Below are 26674 nucleotides of genomic sequence, written 5' to 3'. Positions count from 1 at the left end.
CCCTTTTAAATTCTCCACTATGCATTTTTGCAGCCAAAAAAAATTCTGCTTTTCAAGAGCCCTCTATTGATCAGACCCCTGGCAGAACCTCCAGACACATTCACTGAGCTCCCCTCATTCTCAACTCAGTGCTGGAGCAGACACAATAAGTAAAGGATAACAAGAGTTAAAATGATTTCAAAGAGAAAAACAGGTCTGTTCTGATAAATAAATATGCAACCATTTGCATGGTAAAAGGAGTATGACATGGACTGCATTAAATACTTGTTTACCTTGCAACAAAAACACAGTGCAGTAAATATTTGGATAGCATGAAATCAGTACAATTCAACTGCGTATGCTGACCTGTTTTGGTTCTGTGTTGGGTTGCAACACTCTGTGTCCTCCACACTTTCTGTATTTTTTAAAACTACCTCTAACCATTTCTTTTACACAAATTATGTTGCACCATCAATGTTCAATTAAAAAAACATTAATTATTTCTGATATCATACCCAAAGTCTTATATTTTGGGACGAACAAATAAATAAATAAACTTTCTGTCTAGAATACCAGTAGCCCCATTGAACCCCACACACACAAAATGCCATTTGAACCACCTGTAAACAGTGACTCACATTCCTTATTTGCCATAAAGCATTTTCCCCTTTCCATTAAAAAGCAGCATGAACAGTGGTGTTTGGGGGAGTTTACAGAAGAAAGACCTGAAGGAGAGCGGGGTGTGGCCACATCTGCGGCCCTCTCATCTCCTCCAGGGGAGTGTCTGTGGTACTGTGGCCTCGGCACACGTGGGCCGGAGCGACGAAAGAGAGCAGGGACGATAGTTTTACAGAGTCCACATCTTCCACCCACCTGGCAGGCCAGCGCTCATAAAGAGGACAGCTACACAAACCTGGTGTCAGACTGCAGCTTTGACAAGACTCAAGTCAGGACACAGGAGGCTGGCTTACAAAAAAGGGGCTGATACACACACTCAGGCACAACAACTGTCAAACACACTTACACTGCCAACAGAAACTACCTAGACAGGAGACTGGGACACTGTTGAGTTCAGGGAGCAGGGATTTACTACTGGAAGTGAAGTGAAGAAGAGAAGAACCTGGATGGACACCTTCTGCAGTCTCAGTGGCCTGGACCCTCTCTGGGTGAGTCTCAGATAACTGATGGAGAGGGCATATGTCACTTTAATGAGATAAACTCAGTCAATTCAATAGCCATTTAAAACCTCAGATATGAAAAATAAAAACTTGTTAAAATGTATGAAAAATAACTGCTTGTTAGTGACCTAACACAAACTGTGCCTAGACATCCATTTATGTTATTTATGCCCCTTTATTCTTGTAAGTGATCGTGTTTTTTTACAGTAACAGTTATTTGGGGTGAGTCATGCATTTCTCAACCAATGATTCATTGACTAAGACTGAATGCAGGACCTTGATCGTTCCGTTTTAAGTGTGAGAAAAGATTATTTGTGTGCTTTAACTTCTTTTTTACTTTCAAACAGCTGTACTCTGGTATCATTAAGAGGGCAGTGCATGTAACTGTACTTTAGCCCATATAGTATAGTAGGTCATTTAAAATCCATAGAAAAAGCCAAGCAAATGTTGTTCCAGGCCCTGTGCCCACTAAGGTTCTCCATGGTCCACCGTACTCATGTAACAATATTTACCATTTCACAATGACGGTGGAACAGATGATGCACATTCAATAAGTAACTGACCACATTCTGAGGATGATTTCAAAATAATACATTTGCATCCCAGGTAATACGAAACATTCTCAGGACATTCTCAAAATCTGTAACTTAAACGTTCTTGTAGTAATGTTAACAGAACTATCTTTCAATTTGATCAGATTTGCAATGTTAACATAAAAAAAATTATTCATACATTATCAGTCATACAAGACTGTTATTATTACTATGAATGGGAGAAACTGCAACCACCAACATGACGAAAGTCCCGCCTTCTAAATAAAAGAGCCAATGGCCAGTTGGCACAGTCATCGCATCACTGCAGCTTTCCCATAGAAACAGTCAGTGTCCTTAGAATTGACTGGGACCACACATTTTTAATGCTATTTCAGCATCATAATCAAAATTCATTAAACCTTTCATGTCATATTTTTGTTGCAGTTTTGAAAAGTTATGTAAATGTGGGTTCTCATTCAGATTGTGTTGGTCTTGCGTGCCTGAAATAGCTGCCTGGAGGCATTGCAAAGGGAGCCGTTGAGTGAACCAACTTTCCTTGAAAAGGACTTTTGTTTAATAGTCTCTGATGTTTCATTAGTTATAATTGCTTATTTAATCATTTGACTTTGTATTTTACTGTTCTTAGAATGTATTTTTGACCAGTCCTGTGTAACACAATGAATGTATCATCTGTATAATCAAGGAAAATGTTCCAGAATTTATGAAGATAACATTTTCATAACATAATGGGTACCTAGGAACAACATTCTTAGAATATTAAATCGTTATCTGGGAAAACATGTGGAATGAGATTAGGGTTAGGGTTAGGGTTAAGTCAAAGTCGTAAACTCCTGTCTATCGAAGCATGACTGGCAGCAGCAATCAGGCTGAACCTTTTGAACCTTAAGTTAGACTAACTCGTTATGGCTAGCATGAGAGAATGTTTTTAGCTTCCAAGTGGCCAATTCCAAAAGAAGTGACCAGAGATTTGTGAATTGCAAGCCATCTTCATAAATATCCTCCAAATAAATCCAAACATCAGCGGTGTCATTTTTAAACTGTTTTTAAACGTTATTTGTGCTGACCGGCAGTCTGAACTCCTACACTTGCAGGAAGGGTCCACACACCACTCTGAATCACTTCCTGAGACTGTGGTTGTCATTGGGTTTACACCAGTGCAAACATAGTCTTGGAGGATGCAGGACGAGTAGAAGCTGGTGTCTTTATGCTCCATTTGAACTCCTTGTGGAAAACTGTGACTGTGACTAGGCTCTGCCACGTGAACAAGAATCTCTTTCCCTTCCTGGGCCCAGAACGCAGTACACCCCCTCATAGATGAGGACATATCCTGACCAAAACAACAACGTAACAAACCAAATGTCTCATCTTGAACCTGTAGTGTGTGTCTGGATTGCACTTGCAGGGTTTTAGACTGGTCTAAATAAAGGTGAAATGCTAGAAGACACAAATAGTTTACTTCAAATAAACATTTTTCATCAGTTACTCACCATGTCAAGTTCATAGTAAGTTCTTCTCACAAAAGGAACATTTGTGATTGCGAGAATGAACATATGAAATATCGTAAAAGTGGTCCATGTGACTTTTACACTTTATATTGCAAATAAATTACTTATTTTATGTGAGATAAAGACCAAAAAAAGGAAATAATTGCTGAAAATCATGACAGCTCACTATGGGGCATTCATGAGTAAACTTGATTTAGGAATCGTTCTTTTGATCCAGGTTTTAAATGAATCATTTTAGCCAGTTCACAAACCAATTCTGAATGATTTGTTCACAAATCAGACCAGTCCAGTCCTCAGAATTACACTAACTAACAAAACAATATGCTTGCAGCAGTGAACAGTTATTGAATGATAGGATTATACATGAATAACAAGCAAAATGTTGGTATATTCCTCACACAAAGCTACTGTATGACTACAAAATACTTCAAATTTATAGTGTATAGACTAATTTTATGAATACTTTATTGTGCTTTTCATCCTGTTTAGAAGCATGAAAGCTTCAGTCCCAGGTTGTTGTATTTGATTCTCTTTGTAAAGCCCCGCCCCCTTCATTACTGTTGATATGTCTGACAAGCCATGCTGCTCTTACGCCACACATCATCTTCCCACACAGTCAAAAATAGTCTTGTGGCTCTTCAATGTGTCATGACAAATCGCTGTAGCGTCTCAGTTCAAGCGGCACATGAACCTATCATCTCTTCCTCTTACTAGTTATAGCAGAAAATAAACATGAATGAACAATTAGAAGGTATCTTGTTTTAAGACATACAGACGTCTATACACACCATTTTTCAAGTTCAAGTCCACCAGCGTAGTCTACTCTTCTGTCTGGTTTGTCTGATTTGACATTATGATCGGTCTATGAAAAAACGAAAAATAAAAATTCATCAGTTAAAAAGCTTATTTCGTGTTTCATGTAGAAAAAAGGTTTGGCATATATAAAGCCAAGAAAATATGATTATTTGTGAGTAAGACGATATACTGAGAAAAATTGAAAACTAAATCTCAGGCTGTATTGCTGTATGTTCGTGAGCAAAGAAGCTTACACAGAGATGTGTTTGGTGCTCATGGTCCTTCTCATGGCTCAAATGAGGTTTACATTTTGGCTTGCCAAAGGTAGACTTCTTATATACTGCCATAACCACAGGACTCCTTCCAACCAGCATGCAGTATTTATCAGAGCCGTGCCATTGCCGAATTAACCACAGCATAAAACACAGCCAAACAAGTTCTCATCAGTCCAGAGAAAGAAAAAAGAGCTGCGTTTGGACATCAGCCTGTTTTCCAACATAGAAAGGCCATAAATAACTGAAGAGATAGAGTGTGAATTACTGATGTCTGAATAGAACACACTTGTGAAATTCAGCTTGAGAGAGAAGTCTTGGCAATGATGCCAAACTGGGACCAAATTTGATGTAATCAAAATGCACAGAACAGTATTTTTGTCACAGACCACAGCTTTGCTTTGCTTTACTCTATTCAAACTATCACTCAGCAGAACCAGTGTGCACAAACTGTTACTCAACATAAATTTTTGTACACACTATGTGCTGTGAAAATTGGTCTGCTGCTGGCAATGGTTCTGAGTGGGAACAATATCGGTCTACAACAGCGAAATATTGAAAGTATTTGTTTCTTTGCAAGTTACATTTGTGGAAATTGTGAATTTTCTACAATCAAAATTGTAGGAATTAAATTGTGGAATTAAAAAAAAAGAGTTCACCTTTAATATATAGAATGGCACCTCATGTATGTGTTTTTGTTTTTTGTTCATTATATGCCCAAGACAAATCCAGCAATACTCATCATAAAGTCACTTGGCAAACAATATTATATTCCAAAGCACAGAAAAACTGTGAAGATTTATTACAGCAATTTTACCTTTCACATTTGTGCTACTTCACACAATTTGTCAGTTCTCCCTGCAAGAGAAATAAATTAAATCACACACAGATATTATATACAGATATAAAACACACCAAGCCATTTGGACTGAACAAACACTGGGGAACGTCAATGGACATCAAGGAATCTGATGAATTATCTATTTATTTATTATTATTATTCATTTATTTTTTTGCACAACATAATTCACTATGAGGGCAAAGAGTTAATACAATCTAATAAGCTGTAAAATGTGCTTAAGTAGTTGTCAATTATACAATCCTGATGTAACAAGTTAACGTGGACTAATGGTTTAATATTGTGTTTTCAGGACTGGAATGTCACGTGGTACACAGCACACCCAGACCTGACCCTGTGCTTCCAGCACACAGTACTGGTGTGGTTCCCCTGCTTCTATCTCTGGCTTTGTGCCCCTTTCTACTGCTTGTACCTCAGATTCTATGACAATGGACGCATCTCTTTATCCAGCCTCTGCTGTGCCAAGACGGTGAGTCATACTGGTCATATCAAGACTTGACTGAATTCTAGTTATCACCTCTATAGATTGAATATAATATCAATCAGCTGAAAAACTCACAGGTTATTGCTATGTGCTCAAAAACGTTCAAATGGGTGACATTGTTAAAGAGCATTTAAAAGGCAGGCAGGAAAAAGATTCTATAGGAAGAAAAACAGGTCATATCGAGTTCATAATCGAAATTTCCACAAAGACATTAACCAGCACAACTATTTTTTTTTAAATTGCTAATAATAAGAAATGTTTCTTGAGCAGCAAATCAGCATATTATAATGATTTCTGAAGGATCATGTGACACTAAAGACTGGAGTAATGATTCATCAATATAAATTCAGCTTTGCATCACAGGAATAAATTACATTTTAAAATATATTCTGATAGACTGTTTTAAATTATAATAACATTGCACAATACAGCTTTTACTATATTTTTAACTCCAGCCTTCTGAACAGTAGTGTAAGTGAAGGGAGGGCTCTTGATAGTTGTGTGTTTGTGTTGTAGGGTTTGGGTCTCTGTCTGGCCTCCTTTGGTTTGCTGGAGATGGTCTATCTGTTGGTGGAAAAGAGCAGAGACCTAGAGCATCACATGGTCTTTCTCCTGAGCCCTATAATTCGCAGCCTTACCATGGTAAAACAATTACAATTACTATTATCTCCTATCTCCACAATAAAATTGTGTAATCAGTGTAAAAGTATAAGGTATCAAGCTACTCTGGAAAGTGATTTTTTTTCTATTCATGGCTGTTGTGACCATAAAAACATGATGATTAAGATACACAAGTTATGATTTGAAATATGTTGGGTTTTTTTATGTAATTTGTTTCGAGGATAAGATTTATGATCTGTTATATTTAAGCTTGAATGAACAAATCTCTTTGTGGCTAGACGTCTGGCAGAAGTTTCCTGAAGGGATAAGGATAAATAAGCTTCTTTTACCTCTGGTCACATTAGACAGCAGTGTCAACAGTGGTTGTAGTAAATTACTTTTTTTTTTTTCAGATCTGCCTCACAAGATAAGTCCATTTTAAAGTCCTGACACAGACTAAACATTCACAGTAGTCTTAGCATACTAGTATAAAATCAATAGAATTTGGTTGAGAGATTTTTGTATCAACACTTCTAAGCTGCCTAATGGTATTCTGTCCTGTTCTTCTAGTGTGTTTTGGGTTTCTCAAATTGACCATGACTAGCATACTGACCGAAATACTCTCTGTCCTCAGACACTGGCAGTGTTGGTGATCCACTTGGAAAGGCTGAGGGGCTTTCGTTCCTCCATCTTTCTCTTCCTGTTTTGGACGCTGGCAGTGATCTGCTCACTGGTGCCTCTCAGAGCCAACATACAAGCCATCATAGATGAGGTCTGTGCATTCCCAGTATATCCAACTATTGTATAAATAGAAGGACAATAGAGGACAATAGAGCCAATCAGTGCTGTGACAAGTCCTGGATAAATAAAAGATTTTATTTTATTTTTTATAATAAATAAAAATAATAAAAAGTAGATAAAAAAGAAATAGACTTAAAATAGAAAGTGCTAGTGTTAGATGATCAAGTTTTTTATAATACAAAAGAAACAAGTACCGGTATATAGAATATAAAATAGAATTGAGAATGCAAGTGTTAGAGTGAAGTGTTTGAAGCATAAAAAAACTGGGTTTTTCCTCAGGCTTTGATAAAAAACTGAATAAAAATGAAGAGATACTTCGACAGACCCGAGTTCACCCAATATAAAGCGGGCCCAAAATCCAAAATCTACTTTAAAACTGGAAATTTAAACCCTATGCAGAAAGTTTTAGCATTTAAAAAAAAAACTAAATAACATGAAGATTACACTTATTTTATCTTGATTGCTGCTCCAAGTATAATTAGTAATTATTACAATAAATTTGATTATATTGGTAAAAATACAAAATAAAGGCATTTATACTTGCAGTCACAGACATTTTGACCCCTATTTGTAAAAAGTTTCTATTATAACAGCCATAAATGGTGCTTTGAAACTATAAAAGAAATAAGTGAATTTGACTTGTTGCCCTAAACTCTGAATCTCCGGCCCTATAAAATGCCTATGCTGTGTTGTTCTCCATTCATGCAAGCGTAGCATGGGCTCTCGCGTGGTTTTTTTTTAATGAATGTTACACAATAACACTCTCTAAATTTATCTGTGTTGTGTCTGAGAGTCTAAAACAGCGGTGTGTAAACAGAGTGCTTACAGATGGTGCTGTTCTCAGCACTGACGTCTGGGCAGCCTGTCGGTTTTCCCTTTCCAGTTCCCTCAATGCCCTCTTTGTCTGGAGCTGAGGCTGTGCTGAGACCAGTCACAATCAGCGCTGGTGCTTTTCCAGACAGATAGGAGAAGCCGCATATGTCTGCGGATCCCCATACTTCTCCCTCAGTCTGTCTGTCTCTGACCTGCTGTGATGCTCCTGCTCCATAATTATTTCGCTGCATCTTGTCACAGACACAACAATCAACGTCTTGACATTGGGAAAATACATGTAACTGAGTTTGCACAGTTTGCACACATACTGAGCGTGGCATGTATAATCTTTAAGACTATGTGAATATTTTGTAAGATATTTATATTATGTGGTAACCAGAACTGATGAATAGTGATGACAGTGTGGCAACAAAATGGACTCAACCCATAGGCAATTCACTTTACAATAATGAACAAAATATCAACATTTAAAAAACACTTCGACTTTAGTGTAAGACACACAACAAAGGCACCAGATCTACTTTATAAAATGTTATAAATATATGTTTAATATTATATTACATATATATCACTATGTGGCTACACTTTGCAATAAGGTTTAAGGCATTGATTTGTGCTGTTCCTAAAGTAACATTCAAGCACTTCATACAATCACTCCTTCACAGCACATTTAGTTCACAAACGTAAAGTCATAATTAATCAAATATGAGTTTTGTATTTCATATTTTTAAGACTTAAATTCAGCATTAGCTACTTACTTTTCAAGCTATCGGTCTAATCCTTCTGACATTAGTTCTGGAGATCATATTAACCTTGGTTCATCATTTATTTGAGTAATGACTCTTTTGTGAATGATTCTTTGCAATTTGTGAACTGATTCAACTGATTCCCAAATCATTCACTGAAATTTGGTAACGGATTCAACAGGTTCTTTGAAATTAATCGGTTCAAATAATTCAAATCCTTCAAACGTTCATTCGTTCACAAATTGGAGATCATTATTGTGTCTCACGGCAGCTCTTTAGTTCAGTTCGAGATGACATTTTAGTATATAATATACTGAAGTAAAAGTGAAAGTTTGAAAACATATAATTGAACTAAAATGTAGGCTCCTTAAGTACAGTAAGGAAGTAAAAATACAGTATGGAAATATAAAAAACAATAATGACTTAGTGATGACAGTCCATACGTTTACACAGGAACTGAAGCTTGGTTTGTGGTGGGATCTGTTTTGACCTAAATGAGCCCTCTGCCAATGGGCAGTGGGTCCAACAGCAACAGCAAAACAACTAGCTCTTGGTCCTTTCATACCACACTGTGGGAGGATTTGTTCCCTGACCAATTTGAGATTCTTTAAACTGTTTAAGCGTACAGTGTGGCGGACAAATAATCACAGTATCCAGCATTGTGGTGTCCAGAGTTTGGACTGTGACCATTTGAGTAAATGAAGCTTGTGTTTACATATTCTTAAAGAGGCCTGCGCTGCCACTTTCTCTTGTATTGTGGCCATTTGACACAGTTTCTGTGAGAAGCCCATAGGTATGGATGACCTTGGTGGCCCCTGTAAAACTTTCAACAGCGGCTCCAGGCCTCTGGCAGGCCAGCTGTTTTGAACCTAAAACCCTGACCTCAGCATATTTTCTCCCAAACAAATCTTGAACCTTGTATCGATCACTACACAAACAGGTCAAACGCAACATGGTGTACCTTTGTCCCAAACAACAACTGAGAACACTGTAAAACAATAATATAAACAGAAGCGTTACATATGAGTAGAATGATTTTAGAATTTTATAAAAAGTCAAATTTCTTCTGTTTGGCTGATTGAAAAGCAAATGCGCTGCTTCGTAGATCATCTGCAACTTTTGGTAGTTTTAGCTGAAGTCCGGTAATTGCAATTGAATGCTTATTGAATACTATTACCAACCACTATTATACTCTTAGAATCTGTGAATGAAGAGTTTGGTTCCGTTGGCATAAATATGTGTCTGTGGTTTGTATATTTTACCATGGTTTAGAAGTGTCCATAAAAAGGTTTGTTGTGTCATTAATCCTGGTTTGATGGAACATTTAGGTCATTATAATAAGCTGAGGTCTTTGAAAGGAAGGGATGGAAACAGAAGGCAACATCCTTGAAAGAACACTCCCCACATCAGCCACCAGTCCCACCTCCGCACATTGCGGTGAGACAAAGTGGGCGGCTGATCTCAGATCAGTTCTGGTGCTTGGGAAGGCGGAAGACAAAAGATGGATATGATCCCAAAGGAAGCATGCAGCTTATGTGGTTATGACTCCTTGGGAAATCCCTGGCAAATGTGTATACACCACTTATGTGCCTAGCTGGTCGTCTCCACAGAAGGGTTGAATCAAAACATTGAGCGTTATTTAATCATTCATTTGTCACACAGTTCAATTTATCCCAAAAACCAAGAGTTTATTACTGCTTAAGTCAAGGTTTTTCAATATACAGGTGCATCTCAATAAATTAGAATGTTGTGGGAAAGTTCATTTCAGCAATTCAACTCAAATTGTGAAGCTTGTGTGTTAAATAAATTCAGTGCACATGGACTGAAGTAGTTTAAGTCTTTGGTTCTTTTAATTGTGATGATTTTGGCAAAAACACACCAATTCACTCTCAACAAATTATAATATGGTGACATGCCAATCAGCTAATCAACTCAAAACACCTGCAAAGGTTTCCTGAGCCTTCAAAATGGTCTCTCAGTTTGGTTCACTAGGTTACACAATCATGGGGAAGACTGCTGATCTGACAATCATTGACACCCTTCACAAGGAGGATAAGCCACAAACATTTATTGCCAAAGAAGCTGGCTGTTCACAGAGTGCTGTGTCCAAGCATGTTAACAGAAAGTTGAGTGGAAGGGAAAAGTGTGGAAGAAAAAGATGTACAACCAACCGAGAGAACCGCAACCTTTTTGAGGATTGTCAAGCAAAATCGATTCAAGAATTTGAGTGAACTTCACAAGGAATGGACTGAGGCTGGGGTCAAGGCATCAAGAGCCACCACACACACAGATTTGTCAAGGAGTTTGCTGAACCACAGACAATGTCAGAGGCGTCTTACCTGGGCTAAGGAGAAGAAGAACTGGACTGTTGCCCATTGGTCCAAAGTCCTCTGTTCAGATGAGAGCAATTTTTGTATTTAATTTGGAAACCAAGGTCCTAGAGTTTGGAGGAAGGGTGCAGAAGCTATAGTCCAAGTTGCCTGAAGTCCAGTGTTAAGATTTCACAGTCTGTGATGATTTAGGGTGCAATGTCATCTGCTGGTGTGTTTTGAAAACCAAAGTCTCTGCACCGGTTTACCAAGAAATTTTGGAGCACCTCATGCTTTCTTCTGCTGACCAGCTTTTGAAGATGCTGATTTCATTTTCCAGCAGGATTTGGCACCTGCCCACAATGCCAAAAGCACCAAAAGTTGGTTAAATGACCATGGTGTTGGTGTGCTTGACTGGCCAGCAAACTCACCAGATCTGAACCCCAGAGAGAATCTATGGGCTATTGTCAAGAGGAAAATGAGAAACAAGAGACCAAAAAATTTAGATGAGCTGAAGGCCACTGTCAAAGAAACCTGGGCTTCCAGACCACCTCAGCAGTGCCACAAACTGATCACCTTCATGCCACGCCGAATTGAGGCAGTAATTAAAGCAATAGGAGCCCCTACCAAGTACTGAATACATGTACAGTAAATGAACATACTTTCCAGAAGGCCAATAATTCACAAACAAATATATACTGTGCATATATATATATATATATATATATATATATATATATATATATATATATATATATATATATATATATAGGTTTCACAATTTGAGTTGAAATACTGAAACAAATGAACTTTTCCACGACATTCTAATTTAATGAGATGCACCTGAAATATATTGTGACCCTGGAGAAGTTGCTGGGGTATATTTGAAGCAATAGCCAGCAGTACATTGTATGGTTCAAAAAAATCTGTTATGCCAAAAATCAGTAGGATATTAAGTAAAGATATTTTGGAAATATCCTACCGTAAATATATCAAAACCTAATTTTTGATTAGTAACATGCATTGCTAAGAACTTCATTTGGACAACTTTTCTAAATTATTATTATTATTTTTGCACCCTCAGATTCCAGATATTCAAATAGTTGTATCTCTGCCAGATATTGTCCGATCTAAACAAACCATAAATCAATGGAAACCCTTTAGCTGGTTTTGTAGTCCAGGTTCACACACACATACATGTCCATTTGACTGTGCAATATTTAAGGTATCAAATCTCAAGAGTTCAATATCAAAGATTATGTTGGTTTTATTCTGTGGTGTGATGGGCTAAAATTGCAGTATAAAGAGGAGGGTCACAGACCATTTTACATACTAGTTTATCTAACATTATACAATTAAAACACTGGGAAAAAAAAGAAACATTTGTGCTGTAGAATGAGTGTACCACATTTGTGTGATGTGCTCCACACTGCTGTCTACATTCTGCTGATGACCAGTCATTTGTGTTGCAGGGTTTCTCTGCAGATGCGATGCGATTCGTGGCATTTTTCACATTCTTCTCTCTCCAGATGGCTCAGCTCATCCTCAGCTGTTTCGCTGATCAGCGCCCAGCGACTCTTAAACCTGTATATGTAAAGGTACAATGTAATCCATGTTATGATAGATTTTTTTTTTTAATTAGTAAATAAATATTTGAAACATTGTGAAAAAATAATAGCTGGACATACTATTTTTTCACTAGAACCCATGTCCAGTTGAGGATGCTTCTTTCCTTTCAAAAGTGCTGTTTTGGTGGTACGGCAGGTAGTCATATTTTTGTCTCTGATTTTATTGACTTCTTGTAAAGGTCTGCAGAATAAAAACTACTGATAAACACATATTCCTGCTCCACAGATTGGTGGTAAAGGGCTACCGCTCACCTTTACAAGCTGAAGACCTCTGGTCTCTACGAGAAGAGGATACATCTGAAAAAATTATTTGTGATCTGGAGAAAGAGTGGGCCAAGCAATGGGCCAAAATGCAACAGTAAGATACCTGCTGTTTCCTTAACTGCATGTCTTCCATCCTGAGATGATGAAAATGTGTGATATCCGTAATTTGCCTGTTCATAACTACTGATTTATTTGTATTATTAATTAACAAAGCACAGCTTCTTCACTTTTTGCAACAATGCTTGTACAATAATATACCAGAGACTAAAGTCTGGATAAAAATGTTGTGTTTTCTCCCTCAAACAAGGCAAGGGAGCACTCTGAATGGAGCACAAGCTCTTGGTTATAAACTGAGCGAGCAGACGCAGCTGCTCAGAAAACTTCATAAAGAACAAATCTCAGGCTTCTGTCTGCTCCGGACGCTGGCCAAAAACTTTGGCCCTTACTTTCTGACTGGAACTCTCTTTCTGGTCATTCAAGATGCTTTTATGTTCTCCATACCACAAGTTTTAAGGTGAGAGACGCATTAATTCTGTGATGGCATGTAAAATGAAACTGTATATAGAATGTGGCATTTAGTATAAGATTCATTACTGTTCAGGCGTTTGACGTTGGTAAGATTTAATCTATTTAAAAAGAAGATTTTTATGCTCACCAAGGCTACATTTAATTAAAAATACATCACAAATGACTATTCCCTTTTTAAATATATATACATTTTAAAAAGTAATTTATTCCTGTGATGGTAAAGCTGAATCTTTAGCATCATTACTCCAGTCTTCAGTGTCAATTTATCCTTCAGAAATTGTGCTAAAAATGATGAACGGATGATCAAGTAACTTATTATTATCAGTATTGAAAGTAGTGCTACCTAATAATTTTGTAGAAACCGCAATTTTTATTTTTATTTTATTGAAAAAGATCTTTTTTTTTTTAAATCTAGTCTATGTAGGTGTTACATTTGTTTTCTGTACTACAAATTCTAAAGTAATATGTGCAGAGTTACTGATTTTAAAAATGTCATAAAATTCGAATCATTTTTAAATATAAATTTTTTGAGTGTTTTCTTAGTTAAGACTACAACATATTTTTGCATCTGGGTAACATCTACATATCAAAGCGTCAGTTTTGAATGTTATTTTATAAGAAAACACATGCCTGGGTGCAAATGTAGAGCAAGACCTTTAGCACACAGTTGTAAAGTGAACTTGTTGCCCTTTCTCAGTTTTGAGTGTGAACTCCCGTCACAGACAGGAATAACAGCACATCCTGCTGTGGTGCAACCACACACTGTTAATTATGTCCATTGCACCACGAGTCCATGACACTTAGGAGAGTCTGCTCACTGCAGCATTATATTCTTTGTGGCTTAGCTATAGCTCAAAAGAAACTAGATTTGGATCATCAAATTAAGCCGCTCTGTCTGGCATATAACAAGAGCACATTGGTGGGTTTACTGCTCCAGAACCACAGGAACTGTGGCACTCTGACAAACTTTGATGCATGGTGATAATACTGATCAGGCTCAGCTGTATCAGGTCTAGAAAGGCTCATATTTATAGTCATAAAGTATGCTCGCATTCAAGTTTCTTTATGTTTGGTGTACTTCTAAGTCAGATGAACAAACTAGTTAAACTCATAACTGTATTCACAAATTTGGTGTGCCATTGTTTGTGTCTCAATAAATGATAAAGTGTGTTTCTTGTTCTCCAGTCTGCTGCTTGGCTTTGTGAGGGATGAAGACGCCCCCTTGTGGAAGGGTTACCTCTTTGCCTTCTTGATGTTCCTGTTGTCTTGTCTGCAGTCCCTGTTCAACCATCAGTACATGTATACATGCTTCTCAGTAGGCATGAGGGTTAAAACTGCAGTTATGGGCCTAGTGTACAGGAAGGTAGGCCTTTGAAAGCTTTGCAAAAAATTGCAAAGATGCATATAATGGTTCTCACGTGCATTCTGGTCTCCACAGTCTCTGGTCATCAATAGCGCAGCCCGCAGAACGTGTACAGTTGGAGAGATAGTGAACTTGGTTTCGGCTGACACCCAGAAACTCATGGATTTTGTGGTATACTTCAATGCAGTGTGGGTGGCCCCGATTGAAATCGCCTTGTGTCTTTTCTTCCTCTGGCAGGTAAGAACAGATGCATGTTTATTTATCTTCTACAGTATGTTGGATTGTTATACAGTAGGAAAAAATGAACAAAATCATATTTCTAAGGCAGGTGTCTCCTAATTTAGTCCTGGAGGGCCGGTGTCCTGCAGAGTTCAGCTCCAATCATAATAAACGACATCCTAAACCGCAGGGCTCACCAGCACAAAGTTAGGTGCATCCAAATTTTCGACTGCGTCGCATTTAACACCGCAGTTTTACAAGTTCACTTTTTTTTTATCGTTGTCCATAAAGGCAATACAGCCTAAATGATTAACTAACAATCTGGCCAACATAATGTTCTTTATTTGGAGCACAATTCTAAATGCAAAGTAACTTACTGAAAAAGTGTTGGTGCTTAAAGTGTTTAATTGAGCTGAAATTTAAACTTAAAACATCTCAAGATAGATTAAATAAAAAGAATTTCTAAATTAAGTGTTTTAAATTCTTCAAACTGAACATCTCATGGCTCAATGTCTTATGGACTATCCTCCACTGGAGTCACATGCCCCTCGGAAGGCCAACTCCTGTAGTTTGGCCTTCTTGATCTTTGGCCTTGGCTAAACCAGCTGCCACACTCTCTCTAGCAGCAAAATCTTACAGACTTGGCCCCTCTACACTGATTCTGATCAGATCTTCCACTGTGTCTGAATAAAGGGATGCTCTAGTGGCTGATTTGAACAGCTAAACAGTCCCTAAACAGCTTATACTACTTTCAGCTATTAAAATAGTTCAGTTTTGTACGTAATAGCAAAGTGATTGATATTTAGCTAATATTTAAGTTAATTTAGAAAAAGGCTCATTTATTCATTTATTTATTTTTATTTCATTTTTTTAAGTAACGACCAAGCTGTCAGCGGCAGACCAATTTAGCCTTCTCAAATCATCAAGACTTGTCTAAAATAAAATCTTTAGATATAAAACAGTTCAAGCATATGACAATGTTTAAATGTTAAACCCAGAAAAATGTACGCTATATCCAATAATTTGTGTGGAGAGCCTCAAGACATGGAGGCGACAGCGTGATCACTTGCATTTTTTCAGTGGATACTCATAAAGGTAAAAGTAATACATAATTCATAACTGCAAAGGGTCTACTTTTATTTGTTTGCACTCACAATATCAACAAAACGTTGCGCTTTTGAGTACTGGAGTACAAAAATGAACCAAACTCAGTGAAAACATGCCTCAAATATATCTATAGAAAGCTTTAAATGACTACTTAACTAAATAAAACAAGTCGAAAACAAAAACTCTTTCATTATAATCATAATCGTAAAGATGCACTTCTCTCTAAAGGTGCATCCAATGAGGAGTTGGTGAGTCAGGATCGGAAACGTCATCCTTGCGACACAGACTCAGAAAATAATTAAATTAAATAATTCAAATATCTCCTTAATATTTGTACCTTTATTTATGGTATTTACTTTTGCCGGTGCTTTGTGGTAAGCTTAAACCTTTTGCGTGTATTTGAACACAGAACTCTTCAGCTGCTGACGGCACGCACCATACATGCTGCTGCTGCTGCTGCGGGACACTAAACACCGTCGGGTCGCTCTTGACAGTCGCGGTAGCACGGTCTCGTGTTGTTTCCACCAGCGAGGCAATTTTTTCATCATTAATTGATGAATGTCTAAACTATAAAAGTAAGGAGAAGTCTAAAACAGGCAGGAGGCCCGGCCTGTGTCTGAACTATGACTATGACCTGAAGCCCGGCTCGAGGGGTATAAAAAAGGTCGGGCCCCTCAGACTCAGGCTGAAATGCAGGGCTTTAGTGTCTGTTGTTGAACCACAGGGAGACTTTCAGAGTCGGGGAGACTTTTTTTTCCCTCGAACGGTGCGACCTCTGATTTTTTTTAGTTGCACCATTGAGAAATTAGGTCGTATGCCCTGAACTAGCTAATCATGGTCTTACTAGGTGTACAAGACACTTCCAGACAGTTGAGTTGAGGCAAGTTGGAGCTAAACTCTGCAAGACACCAGTCCTCCAGGAACGAGTTTGGAGACCCCTGCTTTAGGGGTACTGGGACAAATTAGTACCTTATTAAGTACAACTATTAGTAACTATGAACATTTTGGGGTTAAAAAAAGGTACACATATGACCCCTTAAGGGCACTGCCCCAGTAACTACCTATTGTACCCCAATTTTATGCACAATATTTCTGAGAGCACAGATCTAAAATTCATTAATTGAAATGTCTCACCCCTGTACAGCGCCTCGGCCCATCTGCGTTGGCTGGCATCGCCATTGTAATTCTCATCTTCCCTTTGAATGGGTACATTGCCAAAATGAGAAGCAAGCTCCAGGTATTGTGCCATTCAGTCAAATTTCCATAATGATATTCGTGCTGTGGCGACAGGAACTGCTTCATGCCTACAAATGATTTAAAACACGAGCATTTGGACAGTCTGCCTTTTGATTTTCTGATGTTATGAACATGGAAGAAACCACAGGATTTTGCTTTGTTGTAAAATTGAAATGTCTTTATTTGCCTCGTCTCAAACATCCAAAGAATTGAAACTCGCCCATATTGGTTTCTGTCTGGTCTCGTAAACAAGTTTGCTTGCGTGATTCTCAATTCACATCTGTTTGCTGCTCTCAGGAAGTCCAGATGAAGTACATGGATGGACGCATTAAGCTTATGAACGAGATCTTGAGCGGAATAAAGATCCTGAAGTTTTATGCCTGGGAGAATGCCTTCAGAGAGCGTGTTATCGGCTATCGGGAAAAAGAGCTGAATGCTCTGAAGAAGTCTCAGATTCTTTACTCCATATCCATCGCCTCCTTCAACTCATCCACTTTCTTGGTACATTGCATCATCGTAGTCATCTTAACACATTAATATAGTCCTTCCAACTGTAGGGTTTAATGATGTACGTCACTTTGCCTTCAGATTGCATTTGCCATGTTTGGGGTGTATGTGCTGATTGATGAGAAGCATGTTCTGGATGCTCAGAAGGTCTTTGTGTCCATGGCTCTCATCAATATTCTTAAAGCTCCACTCAGTCAACTGCCCTTTGCAATGAGCACTACCATGCAGGTAAGCAGCTTTGAATGCTTATGTTTTTATATTTTTGAAGAAACTTTTGAAGATAACTTGTTTTTTTTCTTGTTTCTAAGGCTGTGGTTTCTCTCAAGCGCCTCGGGAAGTTTCTCTGTCAAGACGAGCTGAAACTGGATAGCGTGGATAGAGCGCCCTACCATCCTGGTGAGTGCATTGGCTTGTCATTGTTTTCATACTTTGCTCTGACATACAACAGCTTATAAGCTCACCAACATTGTTAATACATGTTGAGCAATACAGAGATTTTTCCCTATTAATGCGATGGTGGAGTTTTAAAAGAAAAGGGCATAACAAAATCTGGCATGCCAAAAACAAAAATAACGAGTTACTAATCTGCCAAAAAGACCCACCTTGAGGAATATTTTTCCAGTTATTCTGCAAGACGAGCTTATTTGAATTTAAAAGCTGTAATTCGAGAAACACTACAAGGAAATTGTGTGGCTATGAGGTGGGTGTTGGTAGTGGCTGAAATGCGCATGATGACTTCATGCAGCGGTTAAAGGGGATTTTCAGCTTTGGGGCTGTAATTATATTTATATAACTTTTCCACATTTTTGTGTTAAAGGCCTATTTTAAAACTCATTTGTTAAAAATGCAACTTTTTATATTAAAGGTCAAAGAGAAGTTTTTGTGAAAATGTTTTCTAATGAAAATATGATTAATAAAAGAGCCAGGTAAATAATAATATCCCATGGACGATTTTTATATAATTATGGAAATGTATTAATAAATAATTATCATCAAACTGTTGCCTCATTAACTTGTGGAATAACCTTCAAGTCATTCCAAACCTATATGACATTTCTTCCAAACTAACCTGTTTAAAAAAATTCACTGAATCAGATTCATTTTGGTTCATGTTAGAAATTCAGATTCAGTTCATTTCTGAAACAGTTTAATTTCAATGAAAACCGTTTTAGTCTCTTTCTCTCACAAAGCTATTATACATCTTCACAATATTTATTAAAACATACTGTAGTGTCCAAGAGTTGTATGGACCAATTTTGTGATATTTTTATGGTATCTCTGTGTCCTTTTTAAGCTAATATTCATTGTAACTGAATACTAAATAAAGCATACAAAATCTTTAAATATTCTGCAGAGGCGTTGAAATGGCATGAGTGTGTAAATAATAAATAAGAAAAATCTCACCTCTTGATTTCCTCCTTTTGTCAGATATTGATGGTGTTGTTATTGACAATGGTACTTTCAGCTGGTCTAAAGATAGCACACCATGTCTCAGGAGGTAGGTGCCTTTGAATATATTTATCCCTTACAGTAAATTTAAATAACTGCTGGAAGATCTCAGTAGTTCCACCATTCCTAAACATATAAAGATGAAAATCTGGCAATGGTTTGTTTCTGCAGGATCAACGTCAAAGGGCAGCGGGGTTCACTGGTGGCTGTGGTAGGTCATGTGGGCAGTGGAAAATCCTCTCTTCTGTCCGCAATGTTGGGAGAAATGGAAAAGAAAAGTGGCCACGTCACACTATCGGTAAATCGTCAGAAAAATTACTAAAAATATATTGGCATCATTCACATATTCCACAAATAAATTTTCTAACACTTAATTTCAGGGCTCTGTGGCTTACGTGCCTCAGCAAGCATGGATCCAGAACGCCACTCTCAAAGACAACATTTTGTTTGGACGTGAGAGGAAAGACAGCTGGTACCAGAAAGTATTAGAGGCCTGTGCTCTTCTACCAGACCTGGAGATCCTACCTGCAAGAGATGCCACAGAGATTGGAGAGAAGGTAAAAATAGACTAAGAATGATTAATACAAAACAGAATAAAGTGAAAAGGTTTTAAATATAATTAATTTTTTAAACACCAAATAGCAGGGTATCGGCAGGGTCATGACTTAACTCCCACTACATTTTTACAATGTTCACAGGGTCTGAATTTGTCAGGAGGTCAGAAACAGAGAGTGAGTCTGGCACGTGCAGTCTACAGGAAGGCTGATATCTACCTTCTGGATGATCCTTTGTCAGCTGTGGATGCACATGTGGGTCAGCACATCTTTGAAAAGGTCATCGGACCTAATGGTGTTCTTAAAAATAAGGTGAACATTAAAACACGAGTAAGATAAAAAGTGACCTTAGAAAGTTAGGTCTCCCAAAAAACAAAAATTCTGTCATCAATTACTCGCCTTCATGTCCTTCCAAATCTTTAAGTCCTTCTTTCAACTTCAGGGTCTATGAAGGGTCAGAAAGTCGGATTTATTTAAAAATATCTTGTGTTCCGAAGTTGAACAAGGTCTTACAGGTTTACAAAATGATATGAAGGAGCAAAAAGGATGCAGAATCACAATTTTAATTTGAATGCAAGGATGCATAATTAAAATAGTTTTTTGAAAAATCTTTAAAAAGCTTTGAAGGTTTATTGGCTAGACAGATAGATTAGACTGCAATTTAGCAAATTTTTCTTCCTGTCATTCGGATTCAAATTTTTGTGGATGTAGCCAATTGAATTAAATTTCCAGATTTTGAATGGAAAGGCAACCTTTCAGGCTTAAAATAACAAACTAAATAGCTTGCTTGATGATGCTCTCCAATGCTTGCTAAAACAGACACGCATTCTGGTGACCCACGGACTGAACTTCCTGCCCCAGGCTGACCTGATTCTGGTGATGGAGGATGGAGAAATCACGGAGATGGGCTCTTATGCCGAGCTTTTGAGTAGGAAGAACACCTTTGCAGACTTTGTTAAAGCTTTTTCTGTTAGCGAACGCAAGGAAAGTACCACCCACAGAGGTAAGCTAAAAGAATGAGTGCTTGATGACTTACTACAACAACACTTTTGTATGTAGACACAGTTAAAAATGCAGATTCATCTTGCTTAAGGGACCAGAAAATCAGTATCTCGTCTCAGCATGACAGACTTCTCTATTGACCTCTCCCAGGAGCAACTCATCAGGTAAAACTCACTAAGTTTTGATAATGAAAATGAAATTGTTATCGAGGGAGACATATTTACCTTTCTGTCAATTTTGTTTTATAAAGCGGAGACATGGGAAGTGCAAGTATACAAACCATGGAGGCCATGTCTGACACAGAACAAGAGCAGGACCAGGAGGAAGTTGGGAAACTCACCCATGCTGACAAAGCTCATACAGGCCGAGTAAGTAATAGAGCCACATCCAGAGACACTTCAAACAATGTATAGACACATCAAAATATACCTTCACGCATGACTCAATACTAAAGGCCAAAGATTTAGAGTCGAAGGTCAGTATTAAAGTTCAGCTACGGGTCAGCGACAAGGGTTTCGGATGCTCGCATGTCACCACAGAGATCTAATTGTAACCACTGATTACATGTCTTTGAGCTTCATTGTTCCAAACACAATAAAATAGCCTGCACTATATCATCCAGAGTGTTTTTGTCATGTTTCATGTTTTTCTCCATAATGGGTCACACATAGGTAAAACTGGAGATGTATGTGGAGTACTTCAGGACCATCGGCTTGTTCTTCATCATCCCCATCATCTTCCTCTACACGTTCCAGCAAGCTGCCTCACTGGCCTACAACTACTGGCTAAGCCTGTGGGCAGATGAACCGGTTGTAAATGGAACACAGGTTGACACGGATCTGAAGCTTGGTGTTTTTGGAGCTCTCGGCTTTGCACAAGGTTCGAAATCCCTCATGTTCCTCAACCCTCATTGAGTATTCTTGGACTTTGTTTTGTTGTTGATCATTAACGGTGTTGTTGAATTGCAGGAATTGCAATATTTGGCACTACTGTGGCCATTTCACTTGGAGGAATAATTGCATCCCGGCATCTTCATTTGGAACTTCTCAACAATGTACTTCATTCTCCTATGTCGTTCTTTGAGAGTACACCCAGTGGTAACCTTCTCAATCGGTTCTCTAAAGAGATAGACGCCATTGATTGCATGATCCCTGATGGGCTGAAGATGATGCTGGGCTATGTGTTCAAACTTCTGGAGGTTTGCATTATTGTGCTGATGGCGACTCCTTTTGCGGGAGTGATTATACTGCCAATGACTCTGCTCTATGCCTTTATCCAGGTATGCTACTAGAGATTGCTCAGCATGCCAGAGTATAATAACGAGGAGAACCAGTCTGACATCTACTCTACTGTGTTTTCAGAGCTTCTACGTGGCCACATCCTGCCAGTTGCGTAGACTGGAGTCGGTGAGTCGATCACCCATCTATACTCATTTCAATGAGACAGTCCAAGGTGCCGGTGTGATTCGGGCCTTTGGAGAACAGTCTAGGTTTATCCTACTGGCTAACAGCCGAGTGGACCACAATCAAACATCCTATTTCCCGAGATTTGTGGCAACCAGGTCAGATTCAGTCTTGGCTTGTTTGCTTTTGTTACTGGTAATCCAGTCTACAACCTGAATTCCGGAAAAGTTGGGACGTTTTTTAAATTTTAATAAAATGAAAACTAAAGGAATTTCAAATCACGTGAGCCAATATTTTATTCACAATAGAACATAGATAACGTAGCAAATGTTTAAACTGAGAAATTTTACACTTTTATCCACTTAATTAGCTCATTTAAAATTTAATGCCTGCTACAGGTCTCAAAAAAGTTGGCACGGGGGCAACAAATGGCTAAAAAAGCAAGCAGTTTTGAAAAGATTCAGCTGGGAGAACATCTAGTGATTAATTAAGTTAATTGATATCAGGTCTGTAACATGATTAGCTATAAAAGCTTTGTCTTAGAGAAGCAGAGTCTCTCAGAAGTAAAGATGGGCAGAGGCTCTCCAATCTGTGAAAGACTGCGTAAAAAAATTGTGGAAAACTTTAAAAACAATGTTCCTCAACGTCAAATTGCAAAGGCTTTGCAAATCTCATCATCTACAGTGCATAACATCATCAAAAGATTCAGAGAAACTGGAGAAATCTCTGTGCGTAAGGGACAAGGCCGGAGACCTTTATTGGATGCCCGTGGTCTTCGGGCTCTCAGACGACACTGCATCACTCATCGGCATGATTGTGTCAATGACATTACTAAATGGGCCCAGGAATACTTTCAGAAACCACTGTCGGTAAACACAATCCGCCGTGCCATCAGCAGATGCCAACTAAAGCTCTATCATGCAAAAAGGAAGCCATATGTGAACATGGTCCAGAAGCGCCGTCGTGTCCTGTGGGCCAAGGCTCATTTAAAATGGACTATTTCAAAGTGGAATAGTGTTTTATGGTCAGACGAGTCCAAATTTGACATTCTTGTTGGAAATCACGGACGCCGTGTCCTCCAGGCTAAAGAGGAGGGAGACCTTCCAGCATGTTATCAGCGTTCAGTTCAAAAGCCAGCATCTCTGATGGTATGGGGGTGCATAAGTGCATACGGTATGGGCAGCTTGCATGTTTTGGAAGGCTCTGTGAATGCTGAAAGGTATATAAAGGTTTTAGAGCAACATATGCTTCCCTCCAAACAACGTCTATTTCAGGGAAGGCCTTGTTTATTTCAGCAGGACAATGCAAAACCACATACTGCAGCTATAACAACAGCATGGCTTCGTCGTAGAAGAGTCCGGGTGCTAACCTGGCCTGCCTGCAGTCCAGATCTTTCACCTATAGAGAACATTTGGCGCATCATTAAACGAAAAATACGTCAAAGACGACCACGAACTCTTCAGCAGCTGGAAATCTATATAAGGCAAGAATGGGACCAAATTCCAACAGCAAAACTCCAGCAACTCATAGCCTCAATGCCCAGAGGTCTTCAAACTGTTTTGAAAAGAAAAGGAGATGCTACACCATGGTAAACATGCCCCGTCCCAACTATTTTGAGACCTGTAGCAGAAATCAAAATTGAAATGAGCTCATTTTGTGCATAAAATTGTAAACTTTCTCAGTTTAAACATTTGCTATGTTATCTATGTTCTATTGTGAATAAAATATTGGCTCATGTGATTTGAAAGTCTTTTAGTTTTCATTTTATTAAAATTTAAAAAACGTCCCAACTTTTCCGGAATTCGGGTTGTAACTCTATACAATATCTTTAATGTTATTCCAATAGGTGGCTGGCAGTAAATCTAGAGTTCCTTGGTAACTTGCTGGTCCTTGCTGCAGCTATTCTCTCTGTTATGGGAAGGGCAACTTTAAGCCCTGGAATCGTGGGACTGGCTGTGTCACACTCTCTCCAGGTAGGAAACTCAAAAGTCTTTCAAAAAATCTTTGGACAACCAAACGTTACGCAAGCCTATTAGTCAAAAACTTCAAGAAAAAATACATTGCAGGTTACTGGGATCTTAAGCTGGATTGTGCGGGCATGGACAGATGTAGAAAACAACATTGTGTCTGTTGAGCGAGTGAAGGAATATGCCGAAACATCAAAAGAGGTAATGTTGATCTGAACGATGTTTATTTCCCCCCATGAATTCCTTTATATAAAGCAACCAAAGCATATTTTTACGTTCATTCTTGAGGTCACTAAGTTAGTCTTGGGTTGTCACAGGCACCATGGACAATCGAGGACAGTCCACTCCCATCAGACTGGCCCAAATCCGGATCCATTAGATTCCAGGAATATGGACTTCAGTACCGGAGGGGTCTTGACTGGGCCTTAAAAGAAATTTCTCTTAGTGTTAATGAGAGAGAGAAAGTAAATATAACATCTGAACACACTGTGTCATATTTGTGCTTTATTTTTTATTACATTCTAAGCAATTCACTGAATCTATTCAGGTTGGAATTGTGGGAAGAACAGGGGCTGGAAAATCATCTCTTGCTCTCGGAATCTTCCGGATCCTTGAGGCGGCAAAAGGAAAGATCTTCATAGATGAGATAAACATTGCAGAGATTGGACTGCATGAACTGAGGTCTCGTATCACCATTATCCCACAGGTACACCTGAAAAAGGAAAAAAGTACTGAATACCTTTGCAAACTTAAAGTTTTTTTTTTTTTTAGTGTTTTATTTTCAACCTTTTTCCCCCCAAGGATCCAGTGCTGTTCTCTGGTTCCTTGCGTATGAATCTGGACCCCATTGATGGCTACACTGATGAGGAGGTCTGGAGAGCTCTGGAGCTCGCACATCTCAAGAACTTTGTGTCTGGCCTGCCTGACAAACTCAACCATGAGTGTTCAGAGGGAGGAGAGAATCTCAGGTACAAACCCCTTCTCAGCCATGTTTACTCATCATTTGATTAACATCTGATATGACTGTTTCTGACTGGATATTCTGGGCTTCAGTTTGGGCCAGCGGCAGCTGGTTTGCCTGGCCCGAGCTCTCCTGAGGAAGACCAAGATTCTGGTTTTGGATGAAGCCACTGCAGCTGTAGACATGGAGACGGACAATCTGATTCAGTCCACTATCAGAACTCAGTTTGAGGACTGCACCGTTCTGACCATCGCCCACCGTCTCAACACCATCATGGACTACACTAGGTATAACAAAGAGCATGTGTTTATTTCTAAGAATATGATTATGATTGCTGACAATGTTCAAACTCAACCCTATTCAAATGTTCCCAACAGGGTGATTGTGATGGACAGGGGGCACATCACAGAAATGGACTCTCCAACTAATCTTATCTCTCAGCGTGGTCAGTTCTATCGAATGTGCCGGGAGGCTGGACTAGTGTGAACCATTCAATACTAGAGGAAACAATGACATCTCTTCATTCAGGAGAGACTATAAAATGGTGCAGAAATCTCACCAATACACCTGCTCAGACTACCTGAAACTTTTTTATTACAGAACCTACTAAAGGGCATATCTTGCCTTCTCAAACAAGAGAAGCAAAAAGCTCAGGGTGAAGAGGTTTCACCAGTAATAGCTGTTCAGGTGTCCATGTTTTCTCCAGTATTACAGAAGTGGTGTGCTTCAGCATTCAGCATTATTATTTAACCGAGATCTGAGGCGCTGAAGAAACAGACTGATTCCCTCATGTCGTCAACAGTCTCATCTCAGAATACAAAGACTTGAGTGACGTTATCTTACCGTAGAGGTGTTCAGTAGGTTAAAAAAAAAGCAGACTTCAGATGGTCAGAGGGTGTACACTGCCATGTTCACCACCTCTCACTGCGGTCAAAGTGAAGATTTGTGGAAATGTATAGTTTATTGTTGTAGATCCTGTCATAACACAGCTGCAGAACTAGTCACAATTCTACTTGAACCTTTTCAGGTTGTTGCAAGAATTCCTTAATTATATCAGCTCATTTAACTCCCATAAATTCCCATAAAGGTGAAAGGATGCATCTATTTAAAGATATTTGTGATGGGAGGAAGATCATTTAAATGTTAAAAACAATTCAACATCCACCCATCCTTATACCGAATTTGTTTGTATTAATACTAGTATTTTATCCATAATCTAAAACTTTAAATCTCTATTTATGTATTTTGTACTGTATTTTTTTATATATTTATAACATTTCCATGCACACTTCATGCGTGACTCTCAAACTTGAAAATGCTCTTTTTATTTTCTGGACCGCTTCAGTAAAATAAAATGTTGGTAGTAGTGATCAGAAATCGTTTTCCTTCTCACTGTGACAAAACATTTTGAAAGACTGATTTCAGAAGTACAACACAAAACACTAGCAAAAGGCTCTTTACAAAAATTTATTCATATTTCCCCTGTACATATCAGCCTGATTTATGAAACTAAGCACACTTAAAACTAGTGCATGAATACAAATCAAATAATAACATTACGTTTACATAC

The 26674-nt window shown here is 38.4% G+C and overlaps 1 protein-coding gene across 1 annotated transcript; it reads left to right on the top strand.

Annotated features, from left to right (window-relative positions):
- The first annotated feature begins 904 nt into the window (after nucleotides 1-904).
- Nucleotides 905-26493, top strand: abcc6b.2 (ATP-binding cassette, sub-family C (CFTR/MRP), member 6b, tandem duplicate 2). The gene is made up of 31 exons (XM_059557469.1): nucleotides 905-1145; nucleotides 5435-5611; nucleotides 6143-6268; nucleotides 6861-6998; nucleotides 12389-12514; nucleotides 12619-12680; nucleotides 12771-12902; nucleotides 13116-13322; nucleotides 14522-14699; nucleotides 14775-14936; nucleotides 17170-17262; nucleotides 17559-17762; nucleotides 17850-17996; nucleotides 18077-18164; nucleotides 19197-19266; nucleotides 19389-19515; nucleotides 19598-19774; nucleotides 19916-20083; nucleotides 20591-20774; nucleotides 20865-20937; nucleotides 21024-21141; nucleotides 21445-21652; nucleotides 21742-22052; nucleotides 22135-22334; nucleotides 24023-24149; nucleotides 24243-24344; nucleotides 24461-24607; nucleotides 24691-24849; nucleotides 24945-25111; nucleotides 25197-25391; nucleotides 25482-26493. Exons 1-31 carry the CDS (start codon nucleotides 1104-1106, stop codon nucleotides 25588-25590), a joined length of 4524 nt encoding a protein of 1507 aa, XP_059413452.1. The 5' UTR covers nucleotides 905-1103; the 3' UTR covers nucleotides 25591-26493.
- Nucleotides 26494-26674: the final 181 nt, after the last annotated feature.

Source organism: Carassius carassius, chromosome 1 (assembly GCF_963082965.1).
Source record: "Carassius carassius chromosome 1, fCarCar2.1, whole genome shotgun sequence".
NCBI classification, from domain to species: domain Eukaryota; kingdom Metazoa; phylum Chordata; class Actinopteri; order Cypriniformes; family Cyprinidae; genus Carassius; species Carassius carassius.
The sequence above is the reverse complement of the archived record's forward strand: the minus strand, read 5'-3'. Positions and strand labels throughout refer to the sequence as shown.